At 36.2% G+C, this 15,550-nt stretch overlaps 1 protein-coding gene across 1 annotated transcript; it reads left to right on the plus strand.

The window, feature by feature from the left end:
• Positions 1-9,524: 9,524 nt before the first annotated feature.
• On the plus strand, positions 9,525-12,518 carry LOC121795077 (plastidic ATP/ADP-transporter-like). The gene is made up of 5 exons (XM_042193513.1): positions 9,525-10,469; positions 10,770-11,024; positions 11,258-11,401; positions 11,495-11,842; positions 11,927-12,518. Exons 1-5 carry the CDS (start codon positions 9,696-9,698, stop codon positions 12,290-12,292), a joined length of 1,887 nt encoding a protein of 628 aa, XP_042049447.1. The 5' UTR covers positions 9,525-9,695; the 3' UTR covers positions 12,293-12,518.
• The last annotated feature ends 3,032 nt before the right edge of the window (positions 12,519-15,550 follow it).

Below are 15,550 nucleotides of genomic sequence, written 5' to 3' on the forward strand. Positions count from 1 at the left end.
AGAACCTCATTGAAACCCGTCGGTAATCATCGAGCGTGGGGCGCGGTCGCCGTGCTTGAGCTAGATCCACCTTCATCATCGGCCCAATCGGTGACGCTTCCACCTTCGTGTTCGACTATCATGTTGTGCAAGATTATGCACGCATACAAGACATCGGCGATGACTTCCTTGAACTAGAGACGCGCCGGCCCTTTCACTATTGCCCACCGTGATTGGAGCACACCAAATGTCCGCTCCACATCCTTCCGCGCCGCCTCCTGCTTTTGCGCAAATAAAACTCTCTTCTCACCCATTGGGCAGCTGATCGTCTTCAGAAAAACAAGACACCTTGGGTATATGTCATCGGCCAAGTAGCACCCCATGTGATATTGGCGCCTGTTGGTTGTGAACTCGATGGACGGACCGTTGCCATTGCATTGCTCGGTGAAGAGGGTGGATGAGTTGAGGACGTTGATGTCGTTGTTCGACCCCGCTACTCCGAAGTAAGCATGCCAGATCCAGAGCCGATAGTCAGCGATGGCTTCGAGGATCATCGTCGGGTGGCTGCCATTGTATCCACTAGTAAATTGGCCTCTCCACGCCCTCGGACAATTCTTCCACTCCCAGTGCATACAGTCGATCGTCCCTAGCATCCCAGGAAAGTCGTGTTCCGTCTCGTGCATTTTCTTCAAGCCCTGGCAATCCACAGCAGTCGGCTTTCGTAAATATGTGTCGCTGTAAGCCTCCACAACTCCCCTACAAAATCTCTTCAGGCACTCGCGGCCAGTTGTCTCCCCAATGTGAAGGTACTCGTCGAACATGTCCGTCGTGGTGCCATATGCCAACTGCCGGAGTGCAACCGTGCACTTCTGCAATGGCGTAAGTCTGGGTCTACCGAGACCATCTTCCCGATACTGGAAGTATTCATCACGTGACTCCAATGTCTGGACAATGCTGAGAAAAAGATAATGATGCATTCTAAACCGGCGGTGAAAAACAGTCGGGCCCTACCGTGGTTGCTCGGCAAAATAGTCTGCAAGTAGACGTTAGTGAGGTACGACGTGTTCGCGGCAGACAAATGTCCGACGTCGAATAGGCCTGTTGATCTGCTCCGCCGCCGCTGCCTCCTCCTCGCGCTGCATTTCGGCTAAGCAATCCGCCATTGCGTCATTGACAACATCGAATAAGGCTCGCGTCATGGTTCGACTAACACCCTCCAAGGTACTCCAGTCGTAGTCGTGGTTCATTTTTATTTGTGAGAGATTATCGAAATATTCGTATGGAATGTGAGAGATGAGAGAAATGTTCGTATGAAAAATAGAATGACAAATGAGGTTTAAATAGACAAAAATTCGAAAAAACGAAAACGCGTTGCATCGTCCGCGCCATCGTCCGCGTCGCCCACAATGGGCGGACGATGCCCTATCGTCCGCGGACGATCTATAGGACGCGGACGATGGCGCGCCCGAGGCATCGGGCGACCTATCGTCCGCCCATTGTGCATGCTCTTACGCTAAGATTAATTATCCAAAAGGTAAGCGGAATTTATAAAAATATGTTTTGAGCTTTTCATTTTTTTATACAAATGAAAAACTTAAGAGTTAAAATTAGTAAGCAGCACAATAATAATATTGAATCAATTTAAAATAATTACACTAACAAAAAATAATATACATACAAAACAAACCCTCTATCCAAAATCATTATAAAAGAAAAGTAGCAAACAGACAAGTAGTGGCCTCGCAGCCTCATGGCATTATCTGTCAACCTCATTTACCACCGAGGAGTAGCCTCCCAGCAGCTCCATGCCGAGCTCTTCATAGTCGCAAGTTGTTTACTAGTTCATTGAATTTTATCTAAAATAAATAAATCTAAGTTTGTTACTCAGTACTCCTTCCATTTTTTAAAAATAGCAACTATTTTCATTTTGGGCCGTTCCTTAAAAATAGAAACTTTAGAATCTTTCTATTTTAGGACATGGACCCCGTAATCACTAACTCTACTTTCACTACATTTTCTCTTAATCTCTTTTACTTTACTCATTTTTTCTTTTCCTCTCTTACTTTATCAATTCTTCTGACTTACTTTACCAATTATGCATTAAAACCCTCGTCGTTTCAAATGTTTCTATTTTTTGAATACGGTGGGAGTATTTTTTATTAGCGTTGGTCTCACTATTTGTGCCAACTTTGTTACTTAGAGCATCCACAACCGTGCTCTTGCCAACGGCACGGTTGTGGGCCCGGCCCCACTTTTTCCGCCTGCTCTCTGGCAAGAGCACAACACCCACAGCTGTGCTCTTCCGCAAGGACGATCACAATTAATTTAAAATTCAATTAAATAAAAACATTTCATAATACTAAAATTCATTAAAAAACCTAATAATATTACAAATGACAAATAAAATAAAAACGACATAATTAAAATACTAAAAATTAAAAATTACATAATTAAAATACTAAAAATTTAAAAAAACCACTACTCGTTGCCGAATTTCGCCCACATGTGTTTGATTAGGTCTTCTTGTAGCTGAATGTGGGTTCGGGTATCGCGCATTGTGTGCCTTGTCTCGATCCTCTGGCCAACCGTCGTATGCTCACCTCGGCGTGGGGGAGACCTCGCTGTTGAGCTTCCGGCTTCATCCTCGTCGTAGAAGCTAGCCGCCCTCGGCCCTTCGTCGGCTATAATCATGTTGTGTAAGATAATACACGTGAACATGATGTCGGCGATATTATTCACGTACCACAGCCGAGCCGGGGCCTTCACAATGTTGAATCGGGCTTGAAGGACCCCGAAGGCTCTTTCGACGTCTTTCCGCGCGGACTCTTGACGCTGCGCAAAAAGAACCCGTCTCGGGTCGTGATACTTTGCCGGCCGGCTGCATTTGGACCTGTTTGGAAGAATTCAACACGTGCGGACAATGTGTTGACAATTCGCATAAACAAGTGCTTTGACATGCGAAAACGGCGCCTGAAGTAATCTGCCGGAAACCGCGGCTGGTCGGCAAAGTAGTCGGCAACGAGTCTTTCGTGGGCTCCCTCCCGGTCCCGATGGATATAGCGGCGAGTTGATCTAGTTCGTTGAGGAGGAGGAGCGGGGGTATTCACCGCGACATATGCTTCGTAAGCGGCACGATGTTGTTCGTAGTATTCTTGTTCTTCGCGCTCCGCTTCCGCCATGGGATGGGTGAAATCCATTTGAGGTTTTGAGTGAGGGATGAATGTGTTGATAGTTTGTATGAGAATTATGAATGAGAGATTAATGAGAGATGATTTGATGTGATAAATTGATGATGAATGTGTGTATTTATAGATGATTTTGGGGGAAAAAAATAAAAAAAAATTCCAAAAAATTCAGAAAACGGGCAAAAAAACGGCAATATTTTTGGGATTTGGAAAATAAATTTTTTATTTTTTATCATTATTTATAATTAAATAACGAATTTTAAATAAAAAAATATTCAAAGGGAACCACTATGCCGTTGCCCAATCGCGTGCCGCCACGTCACCTGCTCGCTGGCGCGCCGTGCCAGCGGCGGCGAGACACGTCCGTGCCAGCGACGCGGACGGACGCGGGTTACGGCGCCACCGTTGCGGATGCTCTTTAAGTCTCATGAATACCGAACATTAACGGCTTGCAATTTTTGTTGCTTAAAGTCTTAAAAAATGTTATAAAATAAAATATGAAGAGCCAGCTGAATTGACTTGGAACATTAAGATATCTTGGACACTTTTTTTGTTGGTGTTGCAAGTAGGTGAGTTGGTGCATGCAACTCTGACTGGTCAACTCAACAAAATTAAGAACATTCATCACTTGTTAAATATTTGTGGTAAACTATTCTAAAGTGTATGAATTAGAAATTAGGAATGGACCATTCTTATTTCATGCTTGTCAAATATTAATGCATTCTGGTCTAAAGCTTTGACAGTGCAATTGTTCGTTGCTTTTCTCGTCTCGTTATTGTCCGTCTTAGTTTATCTTGTATTGATCTTGGATTTATTGTTTTTATTGATGTTGTTTGTCTTCTGAAACACTATTATGCTATTCTATTTCTCACCAGTTTTCTAACACATACAAAACTTTAATATTAGACTAAATTCAGCTTTACCCTGCAGCTATATATATATATAGGGAGATGATCAAATAAGTATGTGTTTAAATCTAGAAATGCAGCCCAAATCTTAGCCCTAGGATTAGATGATCTAATGGTCAATAATTGATGATGAATGTGTGTATATATATATATATATATAGGGTTGTGATCAATTGAGATTTTTTAGCCTAATTGATAATTGAGATGCATTATTAGCCACTCATTTTTATTAAATGAGTGGTCCAGAATTTACCACATGGAAAATATTTTTACATTAATTAATTGTGAAAGGGCAGAATGGTAATTTCATCATACATTTTATTTAATAAATATTTTTTTATTTTTTTAAAAAAAATTAAATTTTTTTTTGATTTTTTATTTTTTTATTATTTTTATTTTTTTTGTCAACTACATATACAATTCATGTCAACTACATACACAATTCATGTCAACTGCACATATATAATGTCAACTACATATATGATTCATATCACCTATACACATATAATGTCAACCATAAGCTGTTGACATTTGATGTGCAGGCTATTGACATTTGATGTGCAGGGCTATTGACATTTGATGTGCAGGCTACACATCGTAGTTGACATCGGGTGAAAATTAAAAAAATTTAAAAAAAATTTTAAAAAATTTTTAAAAAAATAAAAAATAAATTTTTTTTAGTTGTTGACATTTTAATACGAGTTGTTGACATTTGATATTCTGGCTATTGAAATGAAATGACGATAATACCCTTAGTTGATATAATCTACTTGTAGTTGACATTTCAAAATGAGTGGCTGAAAATGCATCTCAATTCTCAATTAAGCTAAAAAATCTCAACCTAACAAGACCCTATATATATATATATATATATATATATATATATATATAGGGGAGCGTTATTCTCCTTTTCACATCTTAGATCCTTTTTCCTTTTTAATATTACGCGTTAGGTCTAAGGCATCAACGGATCAGATTGATTCTATAAAACTGGTTCCGTGTTGCATTATAGAAGGTGGTTGTATGCATTACAGGGTTATTATTGACATTTGACGGAAAAGTAACTGCCACATTTTGGTATCTGCGAATAATGCACCACATGGTCACGAGTAATGCATATAATTGACTATATAATGCACAATATGTGAACTGCAATGCATACGAATAAGATGTACCATGTTATGATGTTTGGACACACGTTTCTTGTTTCCCCTAAGGGTTTAATAAGCTTAGGGGCTAGGGTATAGTACGTAGACACGTATGTAATCTTCACATGGTAACGAGTAATGGATATAATTGACTATATAATGCACAATTTGTGAACTGCAATGTATACGAACAAGACGTGCTGCGTTATGATGTTTGACACACGTTTCTTGTTTCCCCTAAGGGTTTAATAAGCTTAGGGGCTAGGGTATAGTACGTACGCATTAATAACAAATTATAAAACGATACGAATAATTCACCAAATTGTCACGAGTAATGGATGTTATTCACTATATAATGCACAATATGTGAACTGCAATGCATACGAATAAGATGTACCATGTTATGATGTTTGACACACGTTTCTTGTTTCCCCTAAGGGTTTAATAAGCTTAGGGGCTAGGGTATAGTACGTAGACATTACTAACAAATTGTTGTTATTGGAATATACGTATGTGCATTATTTGGTTTAGGTAGTGCATTATGTAGCTGTTAATTATCATTATCTCAGTATATTATGCATTATTAGAGGTATTGTGTATATGGGTTAATCAACTGATTGAAGATTACATACGTGCATTTAGTAATGTCTACGTACTATACCCTAGCCCCTAAGCTTATTAAACCCTTAGGTCATGTTTGGTTGGCGGGAAAGTAAAGTTGGCAAGGAAAATGATTCCTGGGAAAATGAATCCCGGGAATATGATTTCTAATAACTTTACTTTCCAGTGTTTGGAAAATATCAAGATTTGAAAGTATATATTTGATTTAAACACTAAACTAAAAATATACTTATCATTTTTTATTTATAAAAAATAATAATACATATTATTTAATAAATTATTAATTACAAATGATAATAATTATATTATTTTATTTATTATTACGATGGATAGTTTAAATATGGATTATACATCATAATATATAATAATATAATAATAAATAAGATTATTATTATTATTATTATTATTATTTACTTAATTTTTAATTGAATAAATTTTATAATTTGAAATTTCACTACAATTTTATTGTTAATTACTAATTTATAAATTAATAATTATTATATTATTATATTATTATAATTATATTTAATTATTTAATAAATTATTATTATTATTATGATAATAAAAATAAAAATAAATATTAATAATATAGTTATAATTATGATAATTTGAATTATAGTTATTTATTATCCTGAAATTAAGTATGGTTTATACTTTTAAATTATTTTTAAAACATTGTAATAAATAATAATAAAGATGATGATAATAATAATAATAATAATAATAATAATAATAATAATAATAATAATAATAATAATAATAATAATAATAATAATAATAATAATAATAATAATAATAATAATAAATTGTACTATATTGCATTAAATATGTAAGAATCCTAAAACTGAGAAAAAGAATACCTAAGAAAAGTTAGGATTCAGAATCCTAGAAAGTTGTACTAACTTTCCTTGTTTCAGGATTTTGATTACTTTCCCAGTTTGATTAAAAACGGAAACAAACACAGGAATTTAAAATTTAAGGAATCAGATTACTTTCCCAGACAGAATACTGGCAACCAAACATGGCCTTAGGGGAAACAAGAAACGTGTGTCAAACATCATAACATGGTACATCTTATTCGTATGCATTGCAGTTCACATATTGTGCATTATATAGTTAATAACATCCATTACTCGTGACAATTTGGTGAATTATTCGTATCGTTTTATAATTTGTTATTAATGCGTACGTACTATACCCTAGCCCCTAAGCTTATTAAACCCTTAGGGGAAACAAGAAACGTGTGTCAAACATCATAACACAGCACATCTTGTTCGTATGCATTGCAGTTCACAAATTGTGCATTATATAGTCAAATATATCCATTACTCGTTACCATGTGAAGATTACATACATGTCTACGTACTATACCCTAGCCCCTAAGCTTATTAAACCCTTAGGGGAAACAAGAAACGTGTGTCAAACATCATAACACAACACATCTTGTTCGTATGCATTGCAGTTCACATATTGTGCATTATATAGGCAATTATATGCATTACTCGTGACCATGTGGTGCATTATTCGTAGCGGTTTCCAGCCATTATTAGATTACTATTGTACCCTCATAATGCACAAAATAGGACAAATAATGCAACACAGGATTAATTACCCAATGTTGATCTTGACCGTCCATTTCTCTAATCTAATGGCTGATATTAAGAAGGAAAAAGGAGGAAATATAGGAAAAGGAAATGAATACATCCCTATATATATATATATATATATATATATATATATATATATATATATATATATATATATATTTTCTAAAGAGAGACTACCGATAACGTATCAAACCTAAGATAAATTTAGGGTAGAAAAGCTTCGGTTTTTAACTTAAATCAGCTTTAAATGATGAACTGACTGAAACTAAATGAGTAGATACTGTTAGTCTTAGAGTATATATATTCATTGTATTATAAAGGGAGAAAAGTTGAAACGACAGCACTATAAATTAAATTAAATTAAATCAAGATGCCTATGTGACAAAGCTAGTTCACGTGAGATCAATTTTCCATGCATTTTTTCATGTATAACTTTCACTTTCATTTTTATATCATGCTATGCAAATGAAGGAAGATATAATATCCAGAAATAAAATTATTCCTACTTTGTTTAAGCATAGTTATATTAACCAATCTCTATACTATACTATTTATTTATTTATAGGTGACAACTTTGAATGACATAGTAGTAATGATATTATTAAAAAATAAAAACTCTATAGTCGTCGTACTCCAACAAAAGATTCTTGGACCCATTTAATTAAAATGTCCACATCATTCCAACTAAGACCAGAATGTTACAAACTTTGTGAATCATAAAATGATGCAATTAGTTTAAACAATCAATTATACCCACCAAAGAAGAATTAGAGACATATATAGTTTACTCTATCATAACAGTGAACTCAAATAAAATACTTAGTGGAGTAACAATGAAGGGTTTGGTTGGCCAATTGAAAAGTTTGATTACAATTTCCTTCTTGAAAATAATATTCTAATTGTATATAATGATGCATGGCTAATGCCTGGTTAAATATATTAATGACTTTAATATAAAAGAACTTCATGAAAAATGAGAAAACAAGGTGTAATTTTTGTATTAATCTCACATTTTAAAAACTGAAAAAAAAACAAAATATTGATTTTCAAACATCAGAGAAACTTTCCCCAAAAATTGAAGTTTGAGAAATTCTTGAGCTTTCATTGATTTACTTCCAGAGCCTTCCAAATTCAATTATGGGAATCCAAAGAATCTTGATATCTGAAATAAAAAAGTATTTTCCACCTCATCATCTTAAATGAAATTTTCTTTTTTGAGGCAGACTAGTTTTGTTGAAATTTGTATAAAAGTGAGCAAGTATCAATGTATCATAGTAGTGGAGTATATTCTGTTGCAAAGGGTTTAATATTTTAGAAAATCTACTTATGTAAATTTTTATAAAAGTGTGCAAGTATCATAGTAGTATATTCTTTCTCAATGAGTGAAGATATTATGAAAATATCTACTTATGGAAAGTTGCAAGTATGCAACTCCAAAATATCCTAGGCTTCAACACACTTCCTATTCACGTGATCTCATTTGCACTCTTGGTTTGTGGCTCTAAAAATCTAAAATTTGAAATATGAAAGTAACATGGAATTTTTTGGTAAAAATGACTACAACTATAAAAATACAAAAAATTGTTTGAACTTTAATGAAATTTAGAAAAAAAAAGCTCATGCTTTAAAAATACTAGTACAAAAGAATATTCTGAACATGTTTGAAAATTGTGAACTATTCCAAAGTCCAAACATATTATTACTACTATCTTCGGCACACTCCTTCGATTCCACACTGCTCTAAATTATATTCGTTCTTCGTTGCTTACGTACGAGATTTTTCATGTAATTTTAAAATGTTCTTTAAAGTTCATACCATTTCGTGCCACTACATGTTTTGAAAATTCACATCATTTTTATAAATAACCCCAAAATCCAGATGATAAATTACAATTATCCCTTTTAAAACCTTTTTTATGTCATTAGTACATAAATAAGTCTGTAATCACATTTTATTATATTTATAAAAGTCCTATAGTAGTAGTAGTAGTAGTATATTTTTTGTCCTCTTGTACAACCTAGAATTTCAAGGGTTTCAATTCTATGAGATATAAAATGAAATTTGTACACCTTCTTCAAAAACCCCTTCCTCGAACAAGAGAAAGACTATCTTCTACTCCATCCCCCAACCTTATCTCCCTCCGTCTCTCCTTTCTCTCTCATAAAAATCAAATCTTGCTAGGTTTCTCGAGGAAACCCGTCTGAAACCAGAGCAGCGAGGGAGAGAGAGGGGTCGGTGGAGAAAAGATGCAAGGCTTTCTTCAGTCAAAAGGGATTCTTTCCCTGCCTTCAAACCCAAAAATCAGAGCTTTCATTCCCCAGCCATCGCAAGGTTTGAGGTACAGATTCAGCCCATTAAACCCCTCTTTAAAACCTAATGTACCCTCGTTATCCGTCAATGGATTCTCGAGGTTTCAAGGATTTGTGGCAAAGCCTCAATTTTTCGGTCAAAAGAGTAGAAATTATCCCATCTGTAAAGCTGAGGCCGCCGCAGCTTCTGCTGATGGGCAGCCTGTTTTTGGGGAGAAAGATGCATCACCTAAGTTTATGGGAATTGAGGTTGAGACACTCAAGAAAATTGTCCCACTTGGGTTGATGTTTTTCTGTATTCTGTTTAATTACACAATTCTTAGGGATACAAAGGATGTTTTGGTGGTGACAGCACCAGGGTCTAGTGCTGAGATTATACCTTTCTTGAAAACATGGGTGAATTTGCCTATGGCTATTGGGTTCATGCTCTTGTACACAAAGATGTCTAATGTGTTGTCCAAGCAGGCCCTCTTTTATACCACTATCCTCCCCTTTATCGGCTTTTTTGGGGCTTTTGGGTTTGTTCTGTATCCTCTCAGCAAGTATTTCCACCCCACAGCTCTTGCGGATAACCTTCTTAATGTTCTTGGTCCGAGGTTTCTTGGCCCTCTTGCTATTTTGAGGATTTGGAGTTTCTGTCTTTTCTATGTCATGGCTGAGCTCTGGGGGAGTGTGGTTGTCTCAGTTCTGTTTTGGGGATTTGCTAATCAGGTATTTGTTTTTCATCATCTCGATGCTCTGTTTTTGATGACTTTGTGGTTTCATTTCATCATGCTTGCTTCTGAGGGATTGATTTGATTTGTCTCTTTTCATAGTCCTGTGTTTATGAATCCGAGTTCATGTCTCTTTACTGGTTGTTAGCAAATATGTGTTGATGAAGCTGTTTTCCGTATTGATTTGGGGATGGTGTGATGTTCTCATTGATATAGGATCAGAACTGATAGTTTTGTATGTTTTTCCACCTATGTTCGATATATTTGTAACACGCTGTTCAATGCACTTTCTTGGCAGATTACTACAGTGGACGAAGCAAAGAAATTCTATCCACTTTTTGGACTTGGTGCGAACATTGCCCTTGTCTTCTCTGGCCGGACAGTGAAGTACTTCTCCCAAATGAGGCAGACCCTGGCTCCCGGTGTCGATGGATGGGCCATCTCCTTGAAGGGAATGATGAGTATCGTGGTGGCGATGGGATTTGCAATTTGTTTCCTTTACTGGTGGGTGAATAACAATGTTCAGCTTCCCGCCCGTAGTCTGAAGAAGAAGGTATTAGAAGTTGCTTTTTTTCCTTTTCATTTCTTTTTGTAGTTCCTAATGGTGGCTTTGAAAGCTAAGTAGCTAACATATATTTCTACATGTTTTTGAGAATTCCCTAATTGTCACACTACTGACAGTTTACGTCCTACTATTAACTGTGTCTTTTCCCTACGTTTGTCTACTTTTAGAGGTCTATTTTCCTGCTTCCAGTTGCTTATTAGCCGTTTCTTTGTCCATATCAGGAGAAGCCGAAAATGGGAACAATGGAGAGCTTGAAGTTTTTGGTATCTTCGAAATATATTAGAGATCTCGCCACTTTGGTGGTAGCATATGGTATAAGCATCAACCTTGTCGAGGTTACATGGAAATCAAAGCTTAAAGCCCAGGTAAACCAGGACTTCTCTCCGAACGCACCATTTCTTAGCATTTAAACTAACTTTACGATATATTCATACTTTTGTTCTCTATAAATTGTACAGTTCCCAACACCAAATGAATACTCGTCATTTATGGGTGACTTCTCAACTGCTACTGGAATAGCCACCTTCTCTATGATGCTTTTGAGTCAATGGATCTTTGGCAAATACGGTTGGGGAGTGGCAGCAACTGTTACGCCTACCGTCTTGCTTCTAACTGGAGTTGGATTCTTTTCGTTGATTCTATTTGGTGCCCCTCTCGCTCCGACCCTTGCTCAATTCGGGTTGACTCCACTTTTAGCAGCTGTGTATGTTGGGGCGTTGCAGAACATTTTCAGTAAGAGTGCCAAGTACAGCTTGTTCGATCCGTGCAAGGAAATGGCTTACATTCCTTTGGATGAGGACACTAAGGTATGGTTTCACAAATTTCACTGTACGTGTTGTGATCGTGATTCGTGAAAATGTTATTACTCACTAAAAAAACTTGGGTTTCAGGTTAAAGGGAAGGCAGCTATCGACGTTGTATGCAATCCGTTGGGAAAATCCGGAGGTGCTCTGATCCAGCAGTTCATGATCTTGAGCTTCGGATCACTAGCAAATTCGACTCCCTATCTCGGTGGGATACTTCTTGTAATTGTTCTCGCGTGGTTAGGGGCTGCCAGGTCATTAGACGGCCAATTCACCGCATTGAGGAAAGAGGAGGATCTCGAGAAGGAGATGGAAAGAGCTGCAGTGAAGATCCCGGTCATGTCTTCGACTGATAGTGGTAACGGCTCGCTTAATGGTGAGTCGACCTTGAATGCAGCAGGAGGCAACCCGTCAGGTGCTTCTTCCGAATCCTCGTCTCCTCGAAGCGCGTGAGTGTAGCGTACGTTTAGTTCGATAACGGGGGGAATAAGCAACGATGTTTTCGTAAGATTGGCCAGGTTTGAGTCACCATCGACTTGTGGCTGATTTTCCATTCAGTAATTCTTATATTTATTTCATTTGTAAGATTTTGTTTTCCTGCTCATAAAATAATTAGAGAGCTACTTAGTCATGCTACTTAATTAAGCCCAATGGTTTAATATATAGAATGTTCACTAAATCTAGTTTTCTTGTTTTCTTTTGCTTTGTTAGTTAAGTTGAGAGAGTCTATGATTTATACATTTCATCTTAGTCTAAACTTGTAGAGTTGGGTTCTGCCGGAAGTGAGAACTGAGAAGGTAGCAAACCTCGTTGACGGAGACGCCTTCATCTGAGGGTGATCGTTGCTATGTTCGTTTCTTTCCTTGCCCGTTTCTTTACTTCTCTTGTAATTAGGGCTGGCAAATCGTGCGGATTGGGTTGCTATCGAGTTGGGTTGCTATCGAGTCAACTCAATATAGACCCAACCCAATATGGTCAAACCCAACCCAACCTGAAATCATCGTGTTCTTATCGGGTTCCAACCCAATAGATTTGTGTCGGATTCGTGCGAATTTCGTGTCATTCAAAAAAATATCGGTCCCCTTCTAATAATAGTAAATTACTATACATTATGCAATATAGCTGAACGTTATACGATAACGACCGACATATGATATTATATAATTAAAATTTGATATTGCACGATAAAATAAGATATTACAAAATTAAAATAATTAATTTAAATAATTTTAAAATCCAAATAATAAAATTAAAGTATAAATTAAAGTATATTAAAATTAAATCTAAATAATAAAGTTAAAATAATTAAATAATTATTTTTTAATAAATTTTAAGTATGCAGTAATATTTTTTTTATCATGACAAATAATTAATAATAGTATTAGTCATATTTTTATTAATAAAATTAAAGTATAATATTTTTTTAATTAATAAAAATAATTAAAATTAAAGTTTAATATATTATTTTAATTAATGAAAATAATCAAAATAATTTTCTTTTCTTAACGGATAACCCAACCCGACCCAAATCCGACCCAACCCAACCCAACTCAAAATTTTCGGGTTCTTATTGGGTCGACCCTGTAAGTAGGCATGCACAACGGTTCGGAACCGCCGGTTCCGATTCATGAACCGGCGGTTCACGGTTCAAGATATGCATGAACCGGAATCGGCCCGCCAAGGGTCCCGGCGGCTCTGGTTCCGGTTCAAAAAATCGGCGGTTTATGCGGCGGTTCAAAACCGCCGGTTTTCGGCCTGAACCACCGATTCCGGGCCGGTTCGGCGGTTCATCCAATTTTTATTATTGTTTTTTTTGCATTTTTTTTATTTGTTTATGTATGAAATGTGCGTAACTAAAATTCAAAAAAATACGATGAAAGTTGCAATTTTATTGATATTGCACGTTACAACAATTACAAATCGAAAAACCTTGTGGCCTTGAAGTCTTAAACAAAAATTTAAATACAAACGAGACTATTAGTCAACAACGAAGCTAATTACAAATGACAAAAACGACGCAGAAGTTCTTATAAAATAACTTATAAGTATATATACTTTTAATCGGCGAATGAGATCTTTCTACATAACTAAATTAAGGACACCTTTAGCAATTCAACTTTAAATGTTGAGTTTAGTCTAACAATCAACAATTATAGTAGAATTGTCAAAAGTTTCTCGGATTTAGCCGTATAGAGAAATCTACTTCACCGACTAGAGTATATACAAATACAATTATGTAATTGTATTTGCATATTTTTAAAGTAGGAACAAATGGAAAAAAAACAAATAAAGGAAAAAGGACCTGAGCTCAACTTAAATTTAAAATTTAAGTTGATGTGCCTACGTATCCCCAATGCTCATTTGCAAAAGGGAATCAAAGCCCACGTAGTTCTCTTACCTTAATTACCTATTTGGCTTGGCCGGCGGCGATTGATGGTTGGCCTACGATTCATCCCCGGTGAATTCATCTTGTGACCCCCCTGACGATCATCCCAATCATTTTCTTATTCTCTGACGTCGGCTTTGGCCCAATCATCAAGTAACATCACGGCTTCCATATTTTTTGCCGAGAGCTTACTTCTTGATTCATCCAACACACGCGAGCCAACACTAAAAGCGGACTCGACGGCGACAGTGGAAGCCGAAACAGAAAAAATCTCATTGGCCATTGACGCAAGGATGGGAAAATTTTTCTCGTGGGTTCCCCACCAATCGAGGACTTCGATTTGGGCGGGAGGAGTAGGACCTCCATCACCAAAGGAAAAGAGTGATTCGAAATATAAATCTAATTCACTTACCATACCTGAGGACCTTCCGCTGGTGCTGTAGCTGTATAGGTCGGCTAGTTGGGATTGCGCGTCGGGGTCATCATAATCAGCTTGAAATGCAAAGCCATAGTTATGTTGTTGAGGAGGGGGGGTCTTCTGACTTGGTGGGTATTGTTTACTTGGTTTCATATTCGGTGTAGAGAGCGCGCATGTTAAACTCGAAGGTATGTTGGATAGTGGACTGGTCCGGGAGGGTTATTTGAAAGGTTTCTGAGAGGTCTACTCCAAATTCGTCACTGGTATCGGATTGGATTGCTTGAAGGGGGCCAAGATCAATTGAACTCAAATTGTTATAATAAAAATCTAAAATCTTAGAGGTACCGGCTAATTTCCATTTTGGATCTAATACCTTTGCAATAAAAAACACAGTTGGAATCTCACTGAAATACTTAAGCCATTTTTCAATCATATAATATAAAATACACACTAATTCAGGTGAAGAGGAAACATTTTTCATTGCAGTTTTAAAACTAAGTGATATATACATGCAATGCTCTAAAACAAATACAACGGTGCAATAATAAACACCTGATAATTCAACAGTAGCATTTTTGAAATATTTGAACAATTTAAATAAAGCGACGCTATGTTCCCAACAACTATGTGAAAGATATAAATCATGTACGAGATATGTTCTAAAAAAATCACATAAAGAATCTTTATGCGTCAAAGTGGAATTCAAACAATCATATGTTGAATTCCATCTATGAGACACATCCATAGTAAAATTCGTATATCTAACATTCTTTTGATGACAATATTTCTTTCATGCTTTGCCAATAGCTGACTTTTGATGGATTAATCTAACTGCAGTTCTAATATGACCAACATACTTTTGCCATAATTCAAGCGCATCTTGTACACATAAATTTAAAATATGACA

The sequence above is a fragment of the Salvia splendens genome, chromosome 3 (genome assembly GCF_004379255.2).
Source record: "Salvia splendens isolate huo1 chromosome 3, SspV2, whole genome shotgun sequence".
Lineage (NCBI taxonomy): Eukaryota > Viridiplantae > Streptophyta > Magnoliopsida > Lamiales > Lamiaceae > Salvia > Salvia splendens.